Raw genomic sequence first — 26,208 nt, forward strand, 5'->3', positions numbered from 1 at the left:
CACAGATGCACATATCAACAATCATTTAAACAAAGCTATGCTGTAAAGAAAAAATCCTAAAAAAAAAAAAAGGGTGAAAATCTGGCAACAAAAATATGTGGAATAATTATTAGAATACTGTAACGTTCCAAAACTGTAAAAGACAGTGAACATATCAGCAAATATCTGTAAAGTAATAATGTTTTTAGTGGATTTAAATACAGCAAAACAGTGTCATTTTGCAGTTAGTGGACATTATTTACAGTTTTAGCCACATGTTTATAGTCAACATTTAAATTGATACTTTTTTCTGTGATTTTACCAGATATTTTAACAAAACAGAGGAAATCTCTACAGTAAGAATTTACTTTTTTTGCTCCGTAGCATGCATAATTTCCCCATCAAATAATGGCAAATATCTGTAAAATACATTATAGTTTTTGCAGATTTAAATGCAGTAAAAATCATGTAATTTTTACAGTCAAGTGCCGTTAAAAACAAATGACTATTTGTAAAAACACTCATTCCTGATGCGGATGTTATTTACAGCTTTGGCCTGTTTTTAAAGGTTAACATTTACTAACAACATGCAACACTGGGTCAAAGCAGCAGCTTGTCTTGGGCAGGTTTTCTGTGAACGCTACATGAGTAAAGGTAACTTAGCACTATGTTGCTGTATTGATCCAAAGTGGGTCAGGCTTGCCCCCATGAATTTTACTGAAACTAAACATGGTTTCATTTCAATGGATCACATGGCAAGAAGGTTGTGAACCATTGTTGTTGCAGTAGAGATGCAGCAGATTCTCACTGTTTTCTTTGTTAAACCTTTTGAAATGCATCATATCATCAACAAAACAATCCATGAGAATCAAATATGTGCTTTGACATTATTTAGGTCAAGTGTTCACTTTGGTTTGGCAGTCTGGCACCCCGAATGTCAGAAACTGCTTCTTTTTTTTTTTCCTGTTTCTTGCATGACAGAAAACTGGATATCTTTGGGTTCTGGATTATTGGTTGATCCACAAAAAGAAGGTATTGAAATTTTTTACCCTCGAGACAATGAAACAAACATTTTTCACTTTCTGATATTTTATTGACAAATGATTAATCAAGAAAATCAGATAGCATAAAAATGATAGTAAGTAACCCTTTCCACCATGGTGTACCAGGACCAGGCCCAAAACCATTATCATATGTTTGAGAGCTATAGGTTGGTACATTCAGAAAACAGGCAACCTTGTATTAGTAATATCAAATAATTATGCTTCATGTAGTTGCATCAGTTTTCATAGTTACAGTAGCAATTCTTTAGAACACAATCAATAACATCAGTGCTTACTACGACCTAACTGATATTTCGTCTGATAGATGTTTCCGTATCTACATAAATGTTTTCTCATATGGAAACTGTATTAATTACAGAACAAAACACGGCAGAAGATTCTTGGTGTAATTTAGAGATGGTGTCATCACATAGTTTGTTCAGTAGAACAAACTATGTGATGACACCATCTCTTTAGACTTTAATGCCGTTGGTTTTACAAGTCTCGTGGCTCTGTCTCTCCAGCACATGTAGCAGAGTATGTACCACGGCTGAGCAGATGGTGGTATGGAGTCATGCTGTGTCTCAAGGTAAGGTGTTAACTAGCTTGTGAAATAAGCTACTGGAGAGTCAATAAACGACAATCCCATCATGTTCCTTTTCAGTATACCCCTAATATGTCCACTACTGTTCAAAAGTTTGGGTCACTTATAAATGTGCTTATTTTTGAAAGAAAAGGGGTTTTTAAAAATGAAGATAACATTAAATTAATCAGAAATGCAGTCTAGATATTGCTAATGTAATAAATGACTCTCTAGCTGGAAATTTAATGGAATATAGGGGCCTCTGTACCCCCACATACTGTAGGGGTACAGTGGCCCATTTCCAGCAACCATCACTCCTGTGTTCTAATGCTACATTGTGTTAGCTAATGGTTTTGAAAAGTTAATTAATGATTAGAAAACCATTGCGCAATTAAGTTAGCACATGAATAAAAGTGTGATTTTTTTTTAATGGAAAACGTGAAATTGTCTGGATGACCCAAAACTTTTGAACGGTAGTATGTTTATTGTATATCTAAATGAGAATATCGGCTGATGTATTGATATCTGAAGGTTTTATTCCCTATTGGGACGCTATTGGCGTCAGTCCCAAAAATCCAGCATGAGTTTGGTTCTTCTCTTTACTGATTCATTGTTGTAAAGATGTTATTTACACACTTTTGATTAGGTCAAGTCTAATGTTGACATATAGACTGTCAAAGTTCTCCCAAATGTATCATCCATAGAGTCCAGTGTTGTTCTTTTTGGCCGTACAGCTGTGGAAGTACTACTGACCAAATCTGGGGATGTTTTGTTAGATAGAAGCTTTAAAAACTTCACTGTAAAATTCCTCAACTTTATGACATGACTTTACTTCCACTACTGGTTTAATCAAGTAATCTGAGCACAAGCAGAGTCATCTGCTCCTTGCATGCATGTGAAAGAAGTTGTCAGCGACAACAAACTGGATATTTGTGCCTGGAACCAAAAGTCTCCAAATAAAAGCGTGCGTTGGGATGCTGCCTCCCCCCTTGAGGGACTGACTGGGAGCCCTGGAGCTCATCCTGCAATGCAGGCCAGTCCTGGAAGAAGACACAACACGCGACCAAATGATGAAATGAAATGAAACAGCCTGCAAAGACCTCGGCCAGTCAGCACACTATACGTTCACACACACTCAGAGGCAGACACGAGGGCTCACGCAGTTTTTCTATCTCTGACGATCTGTTGACGGAGCGCTGAGCTGTTCGTCATCCGGTCGAGGTGGGGCTCTTCGGCCCGGCGCACCTTCGACTGAGTCAGGATGGAGGGATGAGGACGGGGCATCCCACTCACCCTCTGCACAGCCGGAGACACTGCTGCGCTGCTGTCATGGCAACAGCAGCAGTCACCACCGCCAGCATGGGCCTGAAATGCACAGGCCAGGAGGAGTCACACACACACACACACACACACACACACACACACACACACACACACACACACACACACACACACACACACACACTGAGAGCACGACACACGGGCAGAAAACTACACAGAGGAGACAAATACTGAGTGTAAATGTGCTAGTTCCTCCTCAAACATCTGTAGGCATCACACCCTAGAGACTGGTACAACTCTGTGCTCCGTTTAAACCTGATATGAAAAGTGCCACTGTTCTTTGTTTGAAATGCAGTTTTTCTTTATTTTTTCACGGGAATATGCTGCATTTTGATAATGTAAATCGCCCGCAGCTTCTCAAACTGATTTCTAAAGCATACAAACAATTGTTTAAACTATCTTTTATTCAAATGTACGTTTTCGCAGTGGAGTGGAGCACAAAAATGCTTCTTGCTTTTGGATGAATAACACCACAGAGCCCTTCATGAGCATGAAGTGCTTCCTATTTAGCATTAAATATCAGTGTTTTATCACATAAATTCTGCCTCCACCCTCTCCCTCCTCCGTGTCTCCACATCGGACATTTTTTCTCTGTGGCTGGACAACATCTAACGCTACTTGTTAATCTCGGGCTTTTTGCTGCAAATGAAGCCAGTTACCAGCGTGATGCAGATCTCAGTGTGTCTTTATGTGGTGGAAAAAGCCGACAGTGCAAGCGCAAATCCCATTCAAACAGGTGTGAGGAGCAGAAACAGTCCCAGGTGGCGCATGTTGATCGGATACGTGGCCATATAGGAGCACATTGTGAGCATCTTTGCGCTTTTTTTTAAAGGGTAGAGCAACCCGCATCCGAAAATAGTGTTGGCTGTTAGAAAGTAGGTCGATAGAAACTGAGAGCGACGTTTGTTTCCACGCTTTTGTCTGTGTTCTTTGTTGTTTAGCGAGGACTGTGGTTTTTTTCATAGCCTACCCTTGTGTGGAGCGTTTTACGCACAGGTGGGAGATACCCGCTCAGCATAGGACAGCCCCCCTCTCTGCTCCTCAGCGGATGATGTGAGGAAGTGACATTTTTCACCGCTGCGGTTCGGGACAGCACTGCTCCTCTGCAAACAGGTGTGCTGCTGTCCGAGTCACTTTCACAGAGCGAACCACAGGGAGGTAGCGTCCCGAAACCTGAACCGAGCCGCCTGGACGCGGGACAGCGGGGGCCAGAGGAGGGGAAAAAACACCCCGTTCAAGTGTGCTCTTTATTAGCCTGGGCTGTTTGAACGGGTTCAGACACACAGAGGGAGAGAGGGGGAGCGATGGCAACGAAAAAGGCGTGCGTGGATGCGCCCAAACGGAGCCGGAGTCCGGTCGTGTTGGAGGCGGAGATGTTCAGTGAATTTCAGGACTGGTGTCTCCGGACTTACGGAGACTCCGGTAAAACAAAGACCGTCACCCGGCGAAAATATAACAAAATCATGCAGACACTGTTGCAGAACGACGAGTCGGACGGCGTTTATGTCGACAACAGTCACATCAACGCCAAATTCAAATTCTGGGTGAAGTCTAAAGGATTTCAGGTCGGAACCAACGTGTTGGGAGAGCACAACAAGAAAGGAGCTCCAGGGAAACCCGTCCTATATGTCCCGGTCAAGTCAACGGTAAAGTGTGTGCGTGCGTGTGTTGATGTGTGTGTGTGTGTGTGTGTGTGTGTGTGTGTGTGTGTGTGTGTGTGTGTGTGTGTGTGTGTGCACGCGCGCGCGTGCGACAGAGGGAGAACGTGCGTGGTACTCGCGCACGAGGTGTCCCGTTGCCGCCTATAAGTTGTCATTATTTCAGGCTGCGCACCCGTCACACGATTAAAATGACAACTTGTGCTGTTTTGTCGTCCCGGCTCGCCCTCATCTTTCCTCCGACGAAGCTTCACTTTGTCCACATCCCAACCAGAGCAGCCCTACTCTCATCCCTTGCTGCCATAGCAACGCCGGTGCCTCCTGGCAATCGCATTTGTAAAAGGTAGGCTATCATGCATAGCCATCTCGCCAGTGAGGTTGAAGTCCTGTCAGCGGCGCGCTGCCGGCTGCAAAGCACGAGATAATTGACTATTGACAACATTTTGTTTGAACCGTGCCGTGCAGGTCTCGTGTAGCCCGGTATGGTGATGCTGTGCGCGCGCACGTGGATGCAGCGGCATGTCGGTGGGTCGGGTGGGCTGTGTCGGGGGGCTCCGGTGCTCCCGTTCAGGGACCACAGGCTTTAAACGTCAACTTAACGTGTTATTTTCACCTTTGTGCTACGAGGCTCCGCAGGTCTGATTGTCAACAATCCATCAAAATACGCGCGCTCTCACTGTCCCGTCTAAAACCAGAAATGTGTGCCCGTCTCGGTCAGCCTGATTAACTTCGTTTGAAAGAGCAAATATTGGCTTCTAAAATACTCAAATGTCTGCCCTTTCGTGAAATATCACGGTGTGCAGACAGTCTGTGTTTGCACCCCACTTTTCATTGTCCTGGGAAGGATGCAGATCGGCACTCGTTGCTCTGGCAACACCTGTGCAGTCCAGGATAGCCTGCCTCTGCCGCATTTTATTGTGTGCTCTCCGACATTAAGCTCTATAAGCCCGCTTAAGACTGTCTTCGCAGGAGAAAGATATTAAAATTAAATTGTACATTTAATGGCACGGGGTAGCTGTGCGTAATTGGTGACCACGTGAGGGGCTGTGGCGGAAACAAAAGGGTCTGCTCAGGACTGATAGCGACATACGCCCACAGTTGGTGCTCAGACTTCACTTCTCCGTGCTTGTGGCGGATGTGTGGTGATGTTTCTTTGGTAAAATGGAAGTCTGGGCTCCATCCGTCCCGCTGCTGAGGCTGCAGGTGTGTTTGGGGTTAAACAACGTCTTGTTCTTATTTTTATACCAAGATGAACATGTGCGTGATGAAGTGTCAGCCAGTGCCCCGGCAGCTCTCTTTGTGCGCACGCGGCGAGTGCTCGTGCTCGTGCGCGCCCACGTGTATGCTTGGTGTTGGGGCCTGCTGTGCCAGCAAGGAGACAACCACCATTTTAAATAAGCGCCTTCAGGGATAATCTCCCCCCACCCGGCCTGCTGGGACAGAGTCTCTCTGGACCTCAGAGAGCAGAAACACGTTCTGTGTTAACAAACTGGAGGAGATATTGGGCTGATCTCACTCTGGATCCTTTCATTTTAGCTGGACAGATCTGATCCCTCCACAGGTGTTTTACCTGTGTGAATGAACCATTTAGATTTAGGCCTTTACAAAACTCCACTAATCTCTGCTCAATATTATGTTTCCCTCTGGGCAGGAGGGCAGGTGTGATCTGTCCCTGCAGGTGCAGATGGTGCCTGAAATGTGCTGGTGATTAGCTCTGTGACTCCCTTTTTCTTGTTGATCTAAATTCATAAATGTCCGTTTGCTCAATCTGTTTATCCACAAACATTGTTTGGGTCAGCTTTTTGTTGATTTCTCAGTAAAGGCCATTTCTGAGGCCCAGTTCAACCAAAGGAGGCTGATAAAGGCAGAGAAAAAAAGTATTTTTTTGTTTACTGGATAGGAGTTCAGACTTTGCAGCTAATATCATAAGTCGGGGGAAACCTTCCCCTGACTCAGCTCCACTTGGGAAATTTAAACAACAAACAAAACATCAGCCAACACAAGCTGCCTCCAGCCTAATGATGAGTCAGAAGCCACAAATCAACCAATTTATATGCATGTGACTGTATTAGAAAGCATGATTTTTGATTCAGCCTGTGCTACTTTATAAATAGGCTGTCCGGGGCCAGTGGAAAAGCGACACACTCGTACAAACACGCACACACAATGGTCAGTGGCTGCTCGCAGGGCTGCAAGGCCGGGGGCGTGTCTGTGGAGCTGGAGCACTGGAAGCCCCGCTGCAGCTGCTCCCAGGGTGTGCCAAGTTTCTGTATGGGGGCAGGCATGGGGCTAAATGACGGGAGGCTGGGTGGGGGTAGGGATAGATGGTGGCTGATGTGCAGACAGAGAAGGTCTCTTCTATGTGTCAGTGAAGCGTACAAGGCGACTTCAGTGTGTGATGGGACAGAAAGGCAGGGCACAGTATCACTGACTCAGTGTAGATGCCTCTTTTCAAGCCGGACAGGGAATTATTTTCTTTCAGTGTTTTCTGTTCCTCTCTGTCCTCCTGCCCGTGTTGTCTCGCCCTCTTTCTGCACAACTCAGAGCCTCGCCAGTGCTCAGAGAATCCAGCAGCCCTCAGTGTGGAGATGCAACCTCGTTTAGCTCTCATTATGTCCTGATTAGAGGACGCTACAGAGGAGGAGGGGAATAGGACCAGAAACAGGCACAGAGATGCACCACAGAATTGCACACAACGTGAGCACAAGCCTTTTTCCTGAGTGCAGCCAATTTTAAAAAGAAACGCTTAAATGCCCTGCGCATTTCCTTTCGGCTGACACGAGCATTGTGCTGAAAATTTTGAAACACTGCGAGCTGTTGCTTTTTGTTGCCATGCCAACTGAAATCTGTAAATATCTCTGTTCGTTTCGCACACAAGTAGGTTTTGGTGGACATGCTCTCTTATACAGACACAGAGAGACTTCACATGATGGTTCAAAGAGCCTGCACAAACTATGAAGCCGGCATAAGCTCATGAAAATCTTTATTGGACACTATTAACAATTTATGAGGCAACAAAATTTTAAAAAATGACCTAAAGTTGCAATGTGACAGTCGATCAGCAGAAAATTGGCAACAGAGGCTGCAGGAAACAGTGAAAACTGTGCATCACAATTACTCGTCACACAAGTCTTTAAATGTCTTGTTTCATCCAAACAACGTCAGAAGCTGTTGATTGATGATCAAAATAGTTGCAAGTTATTGTCTGTTAATCAGCCAATCATCACAGCTCCACTGGCGATGATTTAAATGATTGTTTTTAAACCAAAAATATCAAAAATTCTTGGGTTTTGGTTTCTCAGATGTGAGAATTTCCTTTTTTTCTGTTGTCATAAATGACATTTTAACTGAATATCTTTGGGCTTTCCAGTGTAGCTCTGACAAAAGAAGCTATTTGAAAACCACATCTTGGGCCTTTGTCAGTGTTTTCTGACATTTCATTGACAACATGTTCCTTCAATTAATAGTTGACAATGAAAACAAACAGTTAGGTGACAGGATGAAATTAAACAGGTCTGTCAGGAATAGGATTTAATGAAGCCATCGTTTCACTGAATAAAGGTTTGTCTCAGGACGTCCCCTTCAACATGCAAAAATCACAAACTGCTATTCCTAATTTGTGTCTTGAAAAATGGGCCCTAAATGTTTGCACCTCACCGTCAGATGGGAAGAGGAACATCATCATTATTATCTGATTAATTAGTCTGCATTTCCCCTGAGAGCCGGTCTTTTGTGGAGGGGCCACAGAGTCAAAAGAATACTGGCCCTATTATTCAGCAGCATTTGCATTATTGCTATTTTTGCATAGTGAATCTCCAGTGCTTTTGTCCGGTGTTTTTTTGTTTCGTTCCTCTCTGGCAGTGCTTGATAGGAGCAACACATGGACTCGCACTCACAGGTTCAAATGGTAAAATGCTCACTAGTCCAAACCGAGAATCACAGTTCCGATGGCAGGTGTCCTCATCAGAGCAGCAGAGAAACCACCTGAGCGTGGGGTAGCGATTGACTTGTCCTCTCTCAAAGGTGGAGATGTGTCTGTTTGAGGGCAGGGACTCTTTCTTTGTTAAAATGTGAGCCAAATAAAGATCCATAGAGAAACAAGTTCATATCAGTAAGTGTTCATTTGGTCATTCCAGACGTTGCTATGTTACTGTGACTTACTGTAAATGGGTAACGAAATCCATACTGCACGTATGTGGTGGTTTGTGCGCGCGTGTGTGTGCTCGTACAAAGAGGGGGTCGCTGATCGCATGCTCTGTGTTTCCTCCCTTCAGCACCCTCTCTGTTGCCATGGAGAGACCGTTCTTTGCTTTCCCATAGGAGGAGAAATTAACACCATTTTTAACTGGCCCGGGGGCCTCCCCCCTGTGTGGGAGATAGTCTGAGTTGTGCTACACACACACACACACACACCCAGAGAAAGAGAGTCTTTAAGATGGCAATAATCTTCCTACCGCACTGCCACTGTCATTTTTAATACCTTTGCAAGGCCAACATTTAACGAAGTGGGACAGTATGATAATGGCAGGAAAATGGCGAAATGGACTCTGGGATGTGATGATGTATGTGCGAGTCATTTACATCCCATTTTGAGTCAGTGACTGGAACGTCAACAGTGCCAGTCTGCCGGGCCGGTGGGACCGTCTGTGTCTCCGTCTCGATGGGATATAGGGGATGTCACACACTCTATCAAATAATGTTCATCATGGGAGCAGCACACACACACACACAGACGTGGGTGTCGGACAGAGGGGTTGAGCTCGGTGCACCTAATGTGGATTTAATGACAGAGGTCTTTATGAATTGAAGCGGAGGAGAGAGGCACATAGTGAAAACAGAACGGGATGAGATTTATATGTATGTACACATATTTATTTACGAATATAAAAACCAGGGACACCGACTGTGGAGTAATCGTTTCTTTTTCTCCCAGTTTACCTCCATGTAAACCTTTGTCCTGCACCGTCTTCCCCCACGACACATACGTTGTCCCACTTACACCTCAATTAGCCAGTTGATAGATTTACAAAGGGGAGATGGGACTTTAAAAGATGACCTGTTGTCACATCTGCAGTGAGATAATCTGAGTCATGAGCACTGTTGACACAGCCATCTTTACTCCCCCTTTCCGAGTGCACACACACACACACACACACACACACACACACACACACAAACATGTACACACCTGAACACACAGCGCCGCTCCCACAACTTAAGCTACTTATTCTGCAGCCACCTCCTAGAAGAAATCTATCTACTGGCTGACTTTAAAAGTTAAGCTAAATTTCTGCATGTCACTCTGGTGCTGGAGCTCGTTTCTCGTGTGATGCGTCTCCTCGCTGCTGCCTTTGTGACCCAGCTGCTTCCCGTGAACCTCCCCCCACCTCCTCGTCCTCCTCCTCCTGACCTGCCTGTGTGCAGGACTGCTCCTCTCTGCTACAATAACTGTGTGTGTGCATGTGTGTGTGAGTGTGTGCGCGACTGCCAGCGGGGGTGGGGGCAGCCAACTCAACCCCTCCAGTCTCCTAGCAACAGAGCGGTTTGGTGCGGGACAGGGGGAGGCGCAGGGGATGGGGGCTGGTTGTACAGTGACTGGGGAGAGCAAAGTCCTACGGGATTAGAAAAGATGGAGAGAGAAGGAGGAGAGGAGGAGAAGGAGGGCGAGTGTTGCAGGGTTTGTGGCGATTAGGGATGCTGACATGTCTCCTTTGCTCTTTAAAGCGGCGTGCTGCTGGAGAGACCAAATATCTACGACGCTGCTCAACAGCTGTTCTCCTCTGAGATGCTCCGGCTACAAGCTCTGCCTGGTAGACATGTATTGCGCTTAAACACACAGTCTGAAAGCATGCTGCGTTCAGAGGTGACTGTTCAACTCCCTGGTAGCTTGTGTTTGGAAACTAAAACAGCTTATTGGTGCAGGAGGGCCCGAGCAGGCCTCCAGGTAGCAGGAGGGGCCATTTTAACTGCATGTTCTTGCATGAGGAGCGCACAGAAGTACACTATAAAAACTGTAATCCTTTGCACAATTTCTTGGTTCTTGGTTTGCAAATGGGATTATTTGCTGTTTTTCTTGGTTTACACCATTATAACTCGAGTATCTTTAGAGTTGGAACAGCTAGTCAAGACATAACATGACATTTTTGGACTTTAGCTTTTGCCTTTCTCACATTTTATTCCCCAGTTAATAAAGAAAACTATAGTTGCCAAAGCATTTACAACATTAGTCCTGGGTTCAGAGTTTATCACCAGGTCTGATGGTTGCAGAATAATGTTTCTTTGTGGTTCAGGCCATTTCTCGGTCTTAAACAATGAAAGTTTTTATGCTGTTGGCTCTGAATTTGTAGATTTTTAATGTTTTTCCTTCAAAAAGTATCAAAGTAAATAACATCAATTAAAACACAGGCCAGGACTCTTTGTTTTACAACTGATTTTTATGATGTTTTTACCAGTATTTTATGGTAGCTTTACTCAGCCTGGTATCACAAAAATATGTTTTTTTTTTGCCGTTTCAGTGACCACAATGCAGGAAGTGATTAATTTATGCTCAGTTCTATGATACTTTGCTAACATTTCCATACTAAAGGAATCTTATCATGTTGAATAACAGTTGTTTTTTCTGCTTTTATTACAAATACTAATATAATTATATATACAGTACCAGTCAAAAGTTTGGACACGCCTTCTCATTCAGTGTTTTTATTTAATTATTTTCTAAATTGTAGATTAATACTGAAGATATCAAAACTGTAAAAGAATACATATAAAATTATGTTGAAAATAAAAAAAGTATTAATCTTCAGTTTTAGTCTACAGTGTAGAAAATAATACAAATAAAAAGCACTGAATGAGAAGGTGTGTCCAAACTTTTGACTTGTAGTGTATATACTGTATAATTAATTCTTCAGAGTGTTGAGTCTGCTAGCTTACAATATATGCTGGTTATTTAAAGGTGGTTACTGCTGAATTGAAGTAAGCAAATATTTTTAAGTATTTTGCATAAATTTTTTATTAGCGGTTGTTTTCAGCAGCTTTATACTGTATTATAGGTACATGCAGTAATTATTCTTTAACAGGTTTTTAAAGGTGTTTTTTGGTAACTTTCTGACCATTTCTGCAGCAGTCTGACTCACTGGATGCATTTGGTGTGTCATTACATGCCATGTAGTTGAGACCAATAATCCATCAAACTAAACATAATCTATATTGTGTGTTATGTCATCTTCACGGCACACAAAAACTGTCAAACTTTGGTTTTTTTTGTTTATTTATTTTTTTACAGTGTAAATCTGCAAAGATTTTAATAATAGTAATTTCTTAGGCACATTTCCCTGGTTGGAGGTTTTCTGTTTTTCTAGGTCTATATCACTATAAATGTAATATTTAGGGGTTTTGAACTGTTGCCCGGACAAAACAAGACAACAGAGGATGTTATATTGGCCTTTTCTCAGATTTCACTCCCTATTTAATAAAGACATAGTTGCAAAAGCAGTGGCTGCATTAGTTCATGCTTTATCATGACGTCTGACGCTGATGGGCTGCAGAATAATGTTCCTTTTGTAGTTCAGGTCAGAGACAACGTTCCTAGCAGAGTATCCAGTGTGCACATTGGATATTTTTCTGTGGTAGAATTCAGTGGAGGATGCAGCGGTGATGTGGGTGCGCTGCACACCCCACAGTTGTATGAGATTATCCAAATCCAGCGTGAATGGACCCGACACCATTGTCCCAGTCAGCAGCAGCAGCAGCAGCAGCAGCTTCGGCGGCGGTGATGTCACCAGGGGAAAGATGATGATACCTCCAAGTGCGATAGATTACAGCTGCAATGATGAGGCGGAGGATCGCCATTATTTCATTTATTATCATTACATTTAGCCCATGCTGACAGGGGAGAGTGGCTGGAGTGAGAGGGAGAGAGCGAGGGAGAGGGCCGGATTAAAACAAACCCGCTCTGTGAGCTGGTTTTAGTTGCCATGGCAACGATCATTACCTCGCACTTGGGAGAGCAGGAGGAAGGAGAGGAGGAGGAGGAGGGGGGAGGAGAGGAAAGATGGGATGGGAGGTATGGGATAGAGAAGGGAGAGAGGACGCAGTTGGGGGAAAACAAGGAAATGAAATGTCAGATCCCAGGAACTGTGCAGAAATGTCAAGCAGGGGAGGGGCACAAAGTGTGATTCCTCAATGCCAGGGGGACAACTTTTTGAACTCGGGACCCTCCTCTCACTCAAACAAGAAAAGATCACTCGCCAGCCAGAGCCCAATCTGCAGGAAATGTCAGAGCCTGTCTCATATTTGCCTTGAAGAGGTGGACTTCATGGGGGAGGAAAAAGCTAATTGGATGCCCAAATCCATTTGTTCCATTTTATGCTTGCTGGTGCACTTTATGTTTAGAATATCAGCAGGTGCAGGAACATAACGATAAGATCTGGTGGAGAAATGCAAAGTGTTGACTGCAAAGAGTTATATGGAGGCAGAAAGGAGAGAGAAGCCCCATGTGGTGCTGCGGATGGAGGCCGTTGTCCTGGCGATCCTACTTCCATGGTGTGTCACATGACCCTTTGCCCAGCACACCTGCCCGAGAGGAATCAGTGGCAGTTTCTATGGCGACAGGGTCAGCAGTACGGGAGGCAGGATGGCTGCCAGAGGTGGTGGTAGGAGGGACTGCTGGTCTCGTACAGTGTCGGTGGTGTTATTTTTAACCATAACAGAGATGAGGTGATGGTTGTCGACCCAGCCGACACTTCTCCCCCTAAAGGAGAAATTTAAACCCTGCAGGAAGTGTGTGAAGGTAGCAAATCAGCCTGTTTCAGCTTTTTTTTTTTTTTTTGAGGCTGCCGAGGACTTTTGTGACTGTCTGCAAACACATGGCCGCACATGTTATCTCTGTCAGCCTGAGGCCATGCAGGCAATAAAATAAACTCCTGTGTCTGTCTGTGTGTTTTAGTGTTCAGACGGGAATTCAGCCCAAGACAACTCCTCCCTGAAGCGTGTAGCTGTGGTTGAAGACTTCTTCGACATCATCTATGCCATGCATGTGGAGATGGGTGCAGATCCCGGAAGAGCACCCAAACATGCAGGCCAGAAAAAGACCTACAAGGCGGTGAGTGAACGTGACCAGAGGCCTGCACTGTAAAATAAACATCTTAAAAAATGACTGGCAGCTGCCAAACAAAAACTATAAAATGAAAGTTAAGTGTCCCAGTTCAAATAAAGTGCAAAAACAATGTATTTTACAGAAATGTTCAATACATGCACTGCACTGTAAAAATAATCCATTAAAAGTGGGGAAAATCTGGCACAAGGGTGCTATTTTCTGGGAAAAAAAATAGATTAAAACAGAGTAAATAATGGCCACGCACATTAATGAATCAATTAGGCCTACTTTGCTAACTGTTAAAATGCAGATGTATGCATTATTTACAGTTTGGTTTAAAGAATAATTGCATAGTAATTGTGCAATTCAACAATTTCTGTGATTTTATTACATTTTATCTGTAATTTAACAAAACAATCAAATCTGTAAACTAATAATTAAAAAAAATTACTATTTTTCATTCATAATGTACATAGGTTTTGTTTAAATAATGGCAAATATCTGTAAAATGATTATATTTTATTACTTAAATACATACATGCATATTTTATGATTTGAATGATCTAAATACATTTTTTACAGTTATCTCATTGATAGTGATTTTGCTAGATATTTTCTGCAATTAACAAAACACGGAAAATCTAAAAAAAATTATAGAAATTTGTTGAATTAAAAACAGGAGTGACTGTTAACGGCAGGCTGCTGTAAAACTGGATAATTGACAGTTACGCTCATAATTTTTTATTTTTTATTACAAACATTAAAGTACAGTTACACCCTTTAGCTGTTTTAATTATCAAATTTTCTAAATATTATACCATTAGTTGTTTGATAAGGCATTTTACTTCATTTAAAAACAGATATACAAAAAGACAAACTAAGACAAACTTTTAAAATGAACAAGTACTTGGTTTCATTTTTAGAAAAATACAATTTTATACCGCTTAAATTGCAAATCTCCGTCCCTAAACCAAATTCTATACAGAGCTCAGACAAACTACCAGCTCTCTTTGCAAAATGAGAGGAAACAGAGAAAGATTTTCTGACAGGTAGAATGACAAGCTGCCAAACTATTCTCCCACAGACTGGATATGAAAGATAAAGGTTGAGGACAACTCAGAATTGTCCTAAACCTGCATTATTTCTGACAGGCAGCAGATGGTGACTCCTCTTGTTGCAAAAAGAAGTGTGATTGTAAAGAAGTCTATAAGGAAATTATTCTACCTCTATCCTAATTTATTTTGTAAGTGAACATTTTCCTAATAGGTTTTTGGTTTTAGTTTGTAATTTCCACTCTCCTTCAGTACAGCATGGTGTTTATTTTGTAAATTATGGTCGCATTGTGAATAAAACAGGCATTAAATTGGAATATGTTTTAGGGCGGGGCTAGCTTGTGATTGACAGGTTGCTGCTTGCACCATGTGTAGTGTCCTCGAGTTTTGTCTGGTTTCAAAAGACAAAGATAGTGTCGGCAAATTCCAAGCTCAATGCTTCAAAACAGTCGTCCACAGACTGATCGCTATGCCACAGTTCATCTTTAATATGCAGTTTGTGGTGTGAATCAGTTTAATTTCATTGTGAGTGTAGAAAATAATCAGCAGGCCACAAGTGTCAGCACTGCATGTATTTTATATAATGTATATAGTTGGTGTATATGCAATTTTTTTCTTTCATCCATCCATCAATTTGCTTTATACCACACAGGCATCAATCACGAGCCCACTGACCTTGTTTCACTGTAGTTTTTGAGGACGTGGTGGCCAAAGCAGACTATTACAACAAAGAAGCAGCACTTAATCGGCTCTGAACTTTGAAGCAGCTGATGACTTTTACAGTGAGAGTCGAGATCAGGAAGTTTTTTTTCTTGTCTGTGAAAAGCTGTACGTGTTAGCGCTGGGAACATAATGTATAATTTTTAGCATCAGGAGTTACCAAGGTAACAACCGTTCACCTTTAACAGGAAATCAAGATATTTGTGGAACTCAAACCACAACTTCTTCATTTTGTGCCACTTTATTTATGTTTCTAGAACAAAGACAGTCCACTGGGCTGCTTTGTTTGTTAGAGGTGCAGAGGCAGCATTAGCGGGGCAGGGGGGGTTGGTACCCCTCCCCTCCTCCTACCCTACCAGGAATAAAAAAAAATCATAGAGCCAGTTCCTCTTGCCCTGTAGAGAGGTCCTGTCACGTCTCATAGAGTGTACCCTTTTGAGGAGGCAGCATCACTGGGGCAGGGCATAATATGGAGCTGTCACTGTGGCCTTCTGGGAGGTGCACGCTCCTTTGGGTGGCCTTTCCCTCTCAGCTGCCTCTAGGGGCTACGAGGGCTGGGGGGGGGCGATGGGCAAAGGGGATGGTGGGCACCCCCACTGCCTCTCCATGGTCACGTGAAGGTCGGATTTTACAGGGAAACGCCAGAGGGGGTGAGGAGGGGAGGGTGGCATGGCGGTGGAGCCACACTGAGAAGGAAGGCTTAACGTGAGAGAGGTGTAGATATGAGCCGGCTGCACCTGGGAGAGCGGCAAGAGGAATGAAATCAGAAAAGACGAACACCACTTGTGTTTTTAAGGTATCAAAGCAGGAATATGTAGCAGGCTGCAGCTGGAATTAGGCCATCCAAAAGCACCAGCGAACGCCCAGAGGGAGGATTCCTCCTCATGCCATGTCGAGATAACACATAATCGCTGACCCCAAATTTTCACACATGCATGGTACAATAAAAACACCTGCACGCTGTTTGAGTTCAGCCACAGCCTGAGCCAGATCTGCTGCCGTTTTTTCCTTCTTTTTTTTTGCCATAACCCAGCCTCCTCTGCTCACTCCCCCCGACACAGATTGCTGAGACCTACGCCTTCTTGCCCAGAGAGGCGGTGACTCGGTTCCTAATGAGCTGTGGAGAGTGTCAGAAGAGGATGCACATTAACCCCAGCACTGCGGAGTTCAAAGGTAAAGGCGCACATGTGACCCGCGGACGGTCGCTCATTCTGGAGGCATCATTAACTGATAGGCTATTTCTGAGATCAACCTTTAAGAGTTGTTAATGCTCAGATGCTTCGACATACTGACACGATAAACGGGTTCCTACTAAATTACCATGATGGAATGAGACAATCAATCTTCTACCACAGCTAGACATAACTGTTGTCATGGTATTCATAGAAATACTAATTTGTTTTATCATGTAAGATGGAACTGTTTGTGGTTAGCATCTGAATGACAGACACCCGAAGTTCTCCATTGTCCTGTCAGACATTAAATATGAGCTGATGTGATCCTCAGTGTTTGCACTTTGAAGAGTTTTTGAATCGAACCTTTATTAATAAATCATATGTGTATATCCATGATCGACATGATGTAACAAAGACTCAAGAGGACTGACTCTCTGGGATTGAAGGGAGCCTCTAAAATGATCACAGAGTTCCTCTAGTGGCCGGTGAGCAGACTGCAGACAGCTCCCAGCCACATTGTTTGACTTCAGGTGTTACATACAGCAAAGGTTTGGATTTCAGCCTCTTGCACAATACCAAAGCACTTCTGTGGTGTTCAAAGGTTTTGTTTGTGTGATCAGCTCTGATTTTGGTGAAGGAAGAAAAGCCAAAAGTCACACAGATAATCAACAGGAAGTTTTTTATTGTAGCCGATTTGTTTGGCTATTAGCACCCAACTTCACTCTTTGTCAGAGTCATAGCTCAATAAAATATTAACACATAAACTTAGTACACAAGTTTTTTCATTCAGTGGCATGTAAACGTTCTGATGATGTCATATTTTCAATAAATAAGTAAAAAATAATATCCTCTTAGAATTCATAGAAAAAGACATGCAGAATTTGCCTTAGAATCATCACATTTTTTTTATGTTTTGTTCGGGATCATTTTTAAACACACTGACAGATTTCTGGACATCCATGGACAGACTGCAGACAGGAGCAGCTAATGTCTAATTCAGCATAATGTAACGGTGTCATTCCAAACATAATTACGTTACACAGGGAAACATGGCGTTTTTATTGTCAAAGGGGAAACAGTATAATGTAATTGAATACACAGTAAACTGCAGTCATTACCAGCTAACTATTTTTGTTCAGTTTCTGTCTATAATATCAATTAGTGTAGTTTCAGTTAGGTGAAAAGATTTTTTTCTGATATTTTGTCCACTTCACAGCTACACAAGTAGTTTTTAAATCACAGAACTTGATCTGTCTCTGGGCAGATAATAATTAAAACATCATGCATTTATGTGTAAATGTTGTTATTATGTTATTTCTGGTATGTGATATTGTAGATTTCATGGTTTGCTTTAAAACCATGAAAGGGAAATTTATGAAGTCTGTAGTGTTGGAAGAAGCATTCAGATGTTAGTAAGAGTATCAGAAGTTAGCAGTAGTAGAATTAGTAGCAGTAGAATTTATTGATAGATTAATTACAGTATTTAAGCATTTTAACACTTTCTAAAAAAATCCTTTCTTGTTATAACAGTTGAATTTTTATGAATAATCGACTTAAAAACTTGTGTTGATGCTTCCAATCCTTAAGTAAGTGTTAGCTAAAAATACCTTTGTAATGGAAAAGTTAATTCCCTTTACTCATTGTATTTCGCTGTCTGATATTAATTTTATTGTTGTCATAACTCAAACATGATTGATGCAAACTGTTTTTTTTTAGCCAAAGCATTATTTTTTATTTATTTAGTTACTTTGATTCATCTCCTTGCTTCTATATTTACAATGCTAGTTAAATTGTATGTTATTCTTGTGTTTTTCTTCAGAAAATGACAGACCGACCTCGCTGGTCCCGGACCTCATTGATTACAACATGCCTCTTACTGCCACCTACCTGAAACAAATGAAACTGCAGTGCATGACCACCACTGAGAGGGTGAGTGACTCTTTCCCCAGGTTTTTACAGTGTAGGAATCAATCCAAGCTGTCCTGATTAATCACAAAATTATAACATCTCCCCATTCATCGTCACTGTGCCGGGCGCACACGTCAGTGAGAGGTGCGAAATAGGACATTCCTCCTCTCAACTTTTAGCTCATTAATAAAGAATCTGAGTCTCCCTGTGATCCGAGGAGGAGCCCAGTGTGAAACCAGGATTAGTGTGTGCCGAGTGACGTCATGGGTGAGACCCCTCCCATGTGTAGCTGTGACAGAAACACTCAGGAACTGCTGCCACTAAAGTGCAGGGAGCGGTACTTGATGATGATAATGTGGACCTCACTCACGCATAATTAGGATTATCCGGAACAATGACCCAGACTGTGATTCGTGGGTGAGTACAAATTAACAAATGCTCAGACTGTTGGTCGCATCTGTGCGCAGACAGAGTATGAACAGGCCAATAATTTAATAATTAACCATCGCAAAGGCTTGTTCCAGTGCTGTAGGAGACGTAGTAATTTGTTCCGTATCTGTGCTGAACTGGTTTAAACAGCAGCTGGTTGAAAATGCAGCAGGTTTGTTCTGTTGACAAAAGCAGATCACCAGTAAAGTCGTGAGTGTGTGTTTAGTCTGTTGCAGCTTCAGTCCTCAGCTGCCGGCCTGCTGTTTGGCAAAACTTGGAGGATTGTTACAGTTCAGCACTGATTTTCTTTCTGGTAAATAAACAAATTGCAAACATGTGCTGAATTAATGCATTTAATTTGTTGTCTACCCCGCTTACTGAACATTCTCACTGTTCTACATGTTACTGGGACTATTTGGATTGTGCACAGGCCTGGTTATGAAAACAGGACCACAAAAACAGAGCTGCAACTGACTGGTAATGTTATTTTTAGTTAGTAAAAAACAAAAAAATGTTTAAATATTCCAATCTCCCAAACGGTTGTGTTTATTTACCCAAATACAAGAACTTTAATATGACATAGGACCAAGAAAAGCCACAAACAGTCAAGTGGGAAGTGTAATTCACATAAAATTTAGATGTTTTTACTTGAAATATATCATTATAGGCTAGGATGCAGGTGTTTATTCTACCTTTGCTCGACTGTTTCCTTAGCTGGACCTCAAATTTAAGCGCAGGCCTTCCTACTCTATCAATTATATATTTTCTTGAAGTAGAGACATTAATGATGCTACATTTCCAACTACTTAGAAGCGGTGTAATTAGAAACTCTCTCTCTCTCTGTCTCTTTAATGCTACATGCCTCACTTGGTGCCTAATAGAGCTGTCACTGAGCATTTTGGTTCTCCACAAACCCCTTACAGAGGGACAGGAGCATATTCCCAGGAGTTTAGGCCTATTTGTGTGCTCGTGTGAGGGGAATGAGATGGATTTCTGCTCTGTTCCTGCCACACAGTCATGGTTATGCTTCGCTCTGAGTGAGATGCCAGCTGACACATGACAGCGTGCATGCAGGTCATTTACGTTAGCATGAAGTAAGCCGACTCGGGCCGCTCTGTGACGCTCACTTTGGTCGGAAATGTGAATATCAGTCGTGTGGTTTAAAGCCAGTTCTCAGGACGGCCTTCGAGATTATTCAGCTCTCCTTTGCTAATCCCTTACCCCCGTGGTTTACTCATGTTTGTGTTACGCTACAACAAGCATCTTCAGGGTCTCTACATAACAGAGTTAAAAATAGCAGTGCTTCAAGAAACGTATTAGTTAACAGAGAGCCTACTTCTCCTCACTTCAACCCTATAAGAACCCTTGTTTACAGTTTTAAGTGACTGGACACAGAGTCTACAATGCTCACTCTGCAAGAACATAAACTAACAGGAGGATTTTTCTTGCTGTCTCTCTTCCACATCTCAGCAAAGAAGTGAGAAAATGTGAAGCTAAAAACTCCATGACTTTGAAAGATACTCTCTTTATTTGTCTAACTCATACTACTGTAATCTCAAACTAGCTTCAATTGAACAGATTTTATCTCTCACTTTGACATTTCTGTGGGCAGAGATCTCTCTGTGGTCATTACGCTACAGGAGAAACAGTGACAGCAGCCGGCGCTCACATATCCAGTGTCAGCCTGTCCTTTAACAGCAAAAACGACACGATTAAAGTCAGAAGTGTGAGGATCTTTCTCCTGCCCGCTCACTTTTCCTTTCCAGCCTCATAGCCTCTTTCTCTCACGCTGTCTCTCTTCAGGATGACAGTTCGGTGAGCAGCGAGGACATGAACAGTGCCGAGCCCACATGGGTCGCAGCTGAGCAGCCTGCAGTGCCTGAGCCGAGTCCACCCAACGGAGAGAGAGTCAGCAACCCGACAGCCACCATTAAAGAAGAGGACGGTAAGACATCACAAACCGCACTTTAGTGTCAGCATGGCTCTGATGTTGTTTTGTTTTGGTTTTATTTACATCTGGAATGTGAAGGTTCTCTCATTAATCAGGAAGGGACAGATCGGTGTTACGTAGGAAACAGCTTGCCTCGTTCTTACTGGACTAATCCAAATAAATCCACTCTTACAGGGGGTGGGACACCACCGCAGCCCCGATCCATTGTGCACCCCTCTCTCTCAGGGTGAAGGGCTTAAAGAAGTAGGACAAAGGCCGATATTAACCTTCACAGATTAGGCACCACTGTAGAGAAGACTCAAAATGGGAAAAAGGGAGAATGGATCTCTTCCAGTGAACATAGGTGTGACACATGTAGAAATCGTCACGGTGAAATCCGTACAACGGGCTTACAAAGCTGTAGTTTACACACAGCAGGGACTGAAGGCTCCCAGCCCCCATCAGTCCCTCCTCATCCTCATCTCTTTCTCTCTGGGCTGTAAAAACTCCTGAGAGTCCCTCCTTCTACTTCAGCTTTTATTTGTCCTGACAATTGGCCTCCAACACACACTTTAACTATTTCAGAATGCACAACATGAGGCAGCGAGTCTCCTCCCCCTGTAGTAACACACCCACTCACACTCAAATCAGGCCTTCTGTAGTAAACAAGCCCACATTAATGGTAAAAGATGACAAACATCCACAGCTCATCCCTGTCTCTGCCTCCCCTGTGCCAGATGATGACTCCTCAGAGAGCGGCAGTGCCAATGGGCTGCCGGCTCTGACCTCCCCGGAGGCGCTGGCTGTGGGTGGGAACCCCCCAGATGGCGGGGCCTCTTACGGGGAGGTGACGGAGAACGGCTTGAGCGCTCCTCTGGACTTCAGCACCACCTCGTCCTCGTCCTCCTCAGAGGATCAGCAGCCGGTCAATCTGAGCGACAGACTGCTGCCTGCAGGGAGCTCACCGCCCAACTCCTACCCTGCAGACCCCAACAGAAAGTATCCCATCAAGACAGAGTACGCCAACAAGGTAAGGACAAAACCTGCGTATTATTATATTGAATGGTTGTATTTGTAAAGTTAAGTTGTGTAATTTATAACACCAAAGAGTCTTGGCTACATTACATAAGTTAGGTGATTCTCTGGAATTAGTAACACTCTGCCTTAGTGTGTATTATAGTCAGGTAAAGCAATACTTTGTATAATTTTTGTATGGTTTTAAACCCTAATATGATAATCACTCAAAAAAATCACACCATGTAACACTATAGCATCTTAACCCTAGTATTTAAACTTGTCAGGTAAATTTTTAACAGCATTCATGATCTTTTTTTTTACTAGAAAGCACTTTGATGCACCAGCTGTTGTTTCAATATGTGCTATATAAAAAAAACAGTGACTTGATTTGATCTTTATCTTTAAGAACAAATTACCTGTTTTGTTTACCATGTCATCAATATTGTATAATTTCTCTTTTAAGTAAAGAGACACATTGCAAATGTGGTAAAACAAAGCTTCTGATTTTTTTTTTCCATCTATTTTATCAAACATTCTTTAGTTTGCACATGGGCGTAGTTATGCTTAAAGAAACACAAAAGCAGGCCTACAACTGAGTGTTCTTGTTATTTTATTTTAATTAATTGTGGAGTTGATAATATACCATATTTTTTTGGAAAAATGTCCTAAAGCCCAAATTTTTGTCCACATACGCTCAAAAAAATTGTATAAAAAGTTGTAGGAAATAGTCATAAGTGAGTAGCCTGAACCACAGAAAAGTGAGAATTTATTTTTATCTCATCTGTATTGTGTGTTTTTAGTCTCCTCCTTACAGCTCAGGAAGCTATGACTCTGTGAAAACTGAACTGAGCATGAGCGCAGAGGACTTGACCTCTGGTCGGACACAGATAATTGATGACGACGACGATGATCACGATGACCACGATGACAGTGACAAGATCAATGACGCTGAGGGAATGGACCCGGAGAGACTTAAAGCCTTCAATGTAAGGAACCTGTCAAAGTGTCTCAGCAGAGTTAAACACACATTCAGATAGTTAAATACAGAGCTGGTCATCAGTCTGCCAGCACAGTTAAATCAATTCTATGATTACCTTGTGCCGGTATCATAGCTGCAATTACCAAAGATGAAAATAATTCTTAGATCCAAATTTATTCTGTGGAAACACTCCCTGCAAACTGCATTTCTAGAGCTGGAAGAATAAGCAGAGTTGGAAAAATGCAAACATGAGCAAATAAGCAGCAGAAATATTGTCTTGCATTTGAGCGACTGTTTCCATCTCTCCTGTTTTCATCACCTCCCCCTCCCTCTTTATCCTCTTCTTTTCCTCTCTTCCTCTAATGCTCCCCCATCCTCCCCTGCCTTCCATCTCCTCTCTTTTGTTTCCACTCTCACACCCCTCTCTCGCTCTCCCTGCACCCACACTCCATTTTTCTGCTCTACATCCCCTCTCTCCCCTCCCCCTCCCTCTGTCTCTGTCAGATGTTTGTGCGTCTGTTCGTGGATGAGAATCTGGACCGCATGGTGCCCATCTCCAAACAGCCCAAGGAGAAGATCCAGGCCATCATCGAGTCCTGTAGCCGCCAGTTTCCAGAATTCCAGGAGCGCTCCCGCAAGCGCATCCGCACCTACCTCAAGTCCTGTCGCCGCATGAAAAAAGGCGGTTTTGAGGTACAAAGTTCCCCCAGCTCCACTGTTTTTTGTATAAATCCAGCAGTCAATCATAAATCTTGAAATATTCACATTGATAATGTAAACATGTCGCTGACCCTGCTGGCAGATAAGACCAACGCCCCCTCACCTCACCTCTGCCATGGCTGAGAACATCCTCGCTGCTGCCTGCGACAGCGAAACCCGAAATGCTGCCAAGAGGATGCGGCTCGACGTGTACCAAGCGACGGTAAATGTCTTGGCAGTTGGTGTTTGTGAATCTGCCCAGCAGGGATTTGGGAATGTGCTCGGCTGGCTATGCATCATTAACAACAAACTGCACAACATAAACTACAACATGCATCCCAAACTGAAAACATTTCATTTGTCACAGGACGAGCCTGTCTCCGTTGACAAACCCAACTCGAGAGACCCGGTCTCTGTGGCCCCGTCAGGGTTCACCATCTCCAGCGCAGCTTTTGCCCAAGACCAGCTCTACACCAACGGAGGCCTCAACTACAACCTGCGGGGATATGGGACAGTCGGCAGCAACCAGCAGAACTCTGGTGCTGCACAAACCAATGGTGAGTCGCATTTATCAGTCCAGATCACTGAAGTAGTGTGTCTCAAAACAGACATTTTAGAAAAAGATATTTAACACACAGCTCATGTATTCATACAAGTCCACAACATATTTTCTTACTTGTCTGTAGAGAATACATGCTAACATTAGCTGTTATTTGTGCAGGTTTTGAATTGTCTGTCTTAGATTCTCTACTTTAATGCAGTTGACCTGACTGGAAATGTCTTCGGGTTTACAGCCTAGAAGAGTTAAATTTAGGTTACAGGTTGCAACATAAAAATTCAAATTTAATTTGTTTTTTGAGGGGTTTTTTTGCTAGCCATGAAGACATGCATTAAGGAACAACACATGCTAGAAGCTACCAAAGCAGCAGCCTCGGAAAATTCAAGCCAAAACTGTAGTTTCTCAAATGGCCACTTGAGGCTGTCTCCAAAAGTGGGTCAGTAAACCCCCATATTAAAATGTCTAACTTTACAGCATGTTTACCACATGTTTACAGCCTGATACAAGAAGAGTTTTGGTCTGTATAGCTAATTTTCCTCCTCGTGACAACTGGACCGGAGTTAAATTTTTATATAACTCTCCTGTTTAAATTGGATAAGGGCTTAAAGTTCGACATAATTAAGAGTGTGACCTGTTTGAGTGACAAGTTGGTACTGTCCCAGGACGTCACATGGTCCAGGACTTTTACCAGACCCACAACACCTCCAGTAACACTCCACCTCTTTGCAGATTTTTGGATTAGCCTGGAATTAGGCGGAGTCACGTACTCCCAAAAATAACAATGAATGGAGCCAAAACACTGAGCTCTACTTTCCAAAGCTGCTAATTAAGTGCAATTTTGGAAATAACTATTAGACCGTGGAATTTTCTATTACAAAGTTTTAACAACAGGCCTGCAGTGTAAATAATTTTAAGTGTATCAAAAGGATAAATAATTACATCTTTTAGAAGACATGACAAGTCTTATAATGATTAAATGCATGCAATGCAAAATAAATTATCACTCAACATTCATTAAAAGAAGACGTCCATCCTGATTCTAAATGAAGAAGGATACAGTGAAAGAGTCATTGCTAGGAATTAGCAAACCAGTATCTATCACAAGCCAAAGAAAAAACATGCTCACAGTTGGCTAATAACTGTTTCTAAAGCTTGATAAGTAAACCTCCAGTTAGCTACACTCAACAAAAATATAAACGCAACACTTTTGTTTTAGCTCCCATTTTTCATGAGATGAAGTCAAAGATCTAAAACTTTTTCCACATACACAATATCACCATTTCTCTCAAATATTGTTCACAAATCTGTCTAAATCTGTGACAGTGAGCACTTCTCCTTTGCTGAGATAATCCATCCCACCTCACAGGTGTGCCATATCAAGATGCTGATTAGACACCATGATTAGTGCACAGGTGTGCCTTAGACTGCCCACAGTAAGAGGTCCAAAAATGTTGCATTTATATTTTTGTTGAGTGTATATTTGATCAACATTGCAGCTCCTTGAGGTGCAGCGCAGCAGGAAAAACACAAAACGGCTTTCATTTCCATCTCTATCACATATTGGCACCTTTTCTCTGGGTTGAGTTCTATTAAATGTTGACTGCTCCACCCTTGTTTCCTCACAAATATGTATTGGTACCTACTGTACTGTATTAGTACATACAATTCCACAGTAAATTTGGAGTAATTAAACTGTACATTGGAGACTGTCAACTGGAATATGACAGTGATATCTCTTAAAGGAAACATAACCTGTTTTATAGTCCACAGGACACACTGTCAGCAGTTTTTAACTCACATTTTCATCATTTCATTCATTCATTTCAACAGACATTTTCCCTTCATGCTTATATTTTACACTTCAAATTCTTTTTGAGGTCTCTTGTTTCCCCATAAGTCCCACATGTTTCAGTCTTTCTATTAACCTCAGCTGTTTTCAAGGCTTAAACAGAGACTTCAAATACAGCGTCAGCACTTTCAGCATTTCAGTTGCTTTGAATGTTTTCATAGCAGCAGCAGCATAACAAAAAGTGTATCTCGTC

The 26,208-nt window shown here is 42.6% G+C and overlaps 1 protein-coding gene across 1 annotated transcript in view; it reads left to right on the forward strand.

Moving 5' to 3' along the window:
- The first annotated feature begins 3,543 nt into the window (after positions 1 to 3,543).
- Positions 3,544 to 26,208, forward strand: part of nol4la (nucleolar protein 4-like a) — a 29,076-nt gene continuing 6,411 nt past the window's right edge. The window contains exons 1-10 of the mRNA XM_022187947.2: positions 3,544 to 4,592; positions 13,549 to 13,704; positions 16,532 to 16,643; positions 18,465 to 18,574; positions 20,786 to 20,927; positions 21,650 to 21,942; positions 22,730 to 22,915; positions 23,413 to 23,601; positions 23,711 to 23,830; positions 23,975 to 24,164. Coding sequence (XP_022043639.1) covers positions 4,251 to 4,592; positions 13,549 to 13,704; positions 16,532 to 16,643; positions 18,465 to 18,574; positions 20,786 to 20,927; positions 21,650 to 21,942; positions 22,730 to 22,915; positions 23,413 to 23,601; positions 23,711 to 23,830; positions 23,975 to 24,164 — 1,840 coding nt within the window. The 5' untranslated portion in view covers positions 3,544 to 4,250. The remainder of the gene's footprint in view (positions 4,593 to 13,548; positions 13,705 to 16,531; positions 16,644 to 18,464; positions 18,575 to 20,785; positions 20,928 to 21,649; positions 21,943 to 22,729; positions 22,916 to 23,412; positions 23,602 to 23,710; positions 23,831 to 23,974; positions 24,165 to 26,208) is intronic.

This window comes from Acanthochromis polyacanthus, chromosome 6, assembly GCF_021347895.1.
Source record: "Acanthochromis polyacanthus isolate Apoly-LR-REF ecotype Palm Island chromosome 6, KAUST_Apoly_ChrSc, whole genome shotgun sequence".
NCBI lineage: Eukaryota > Metazoa > Chordata > Actinopteri > Pomacentridae > Acanthochromis > Acanthochromis polyacanthus.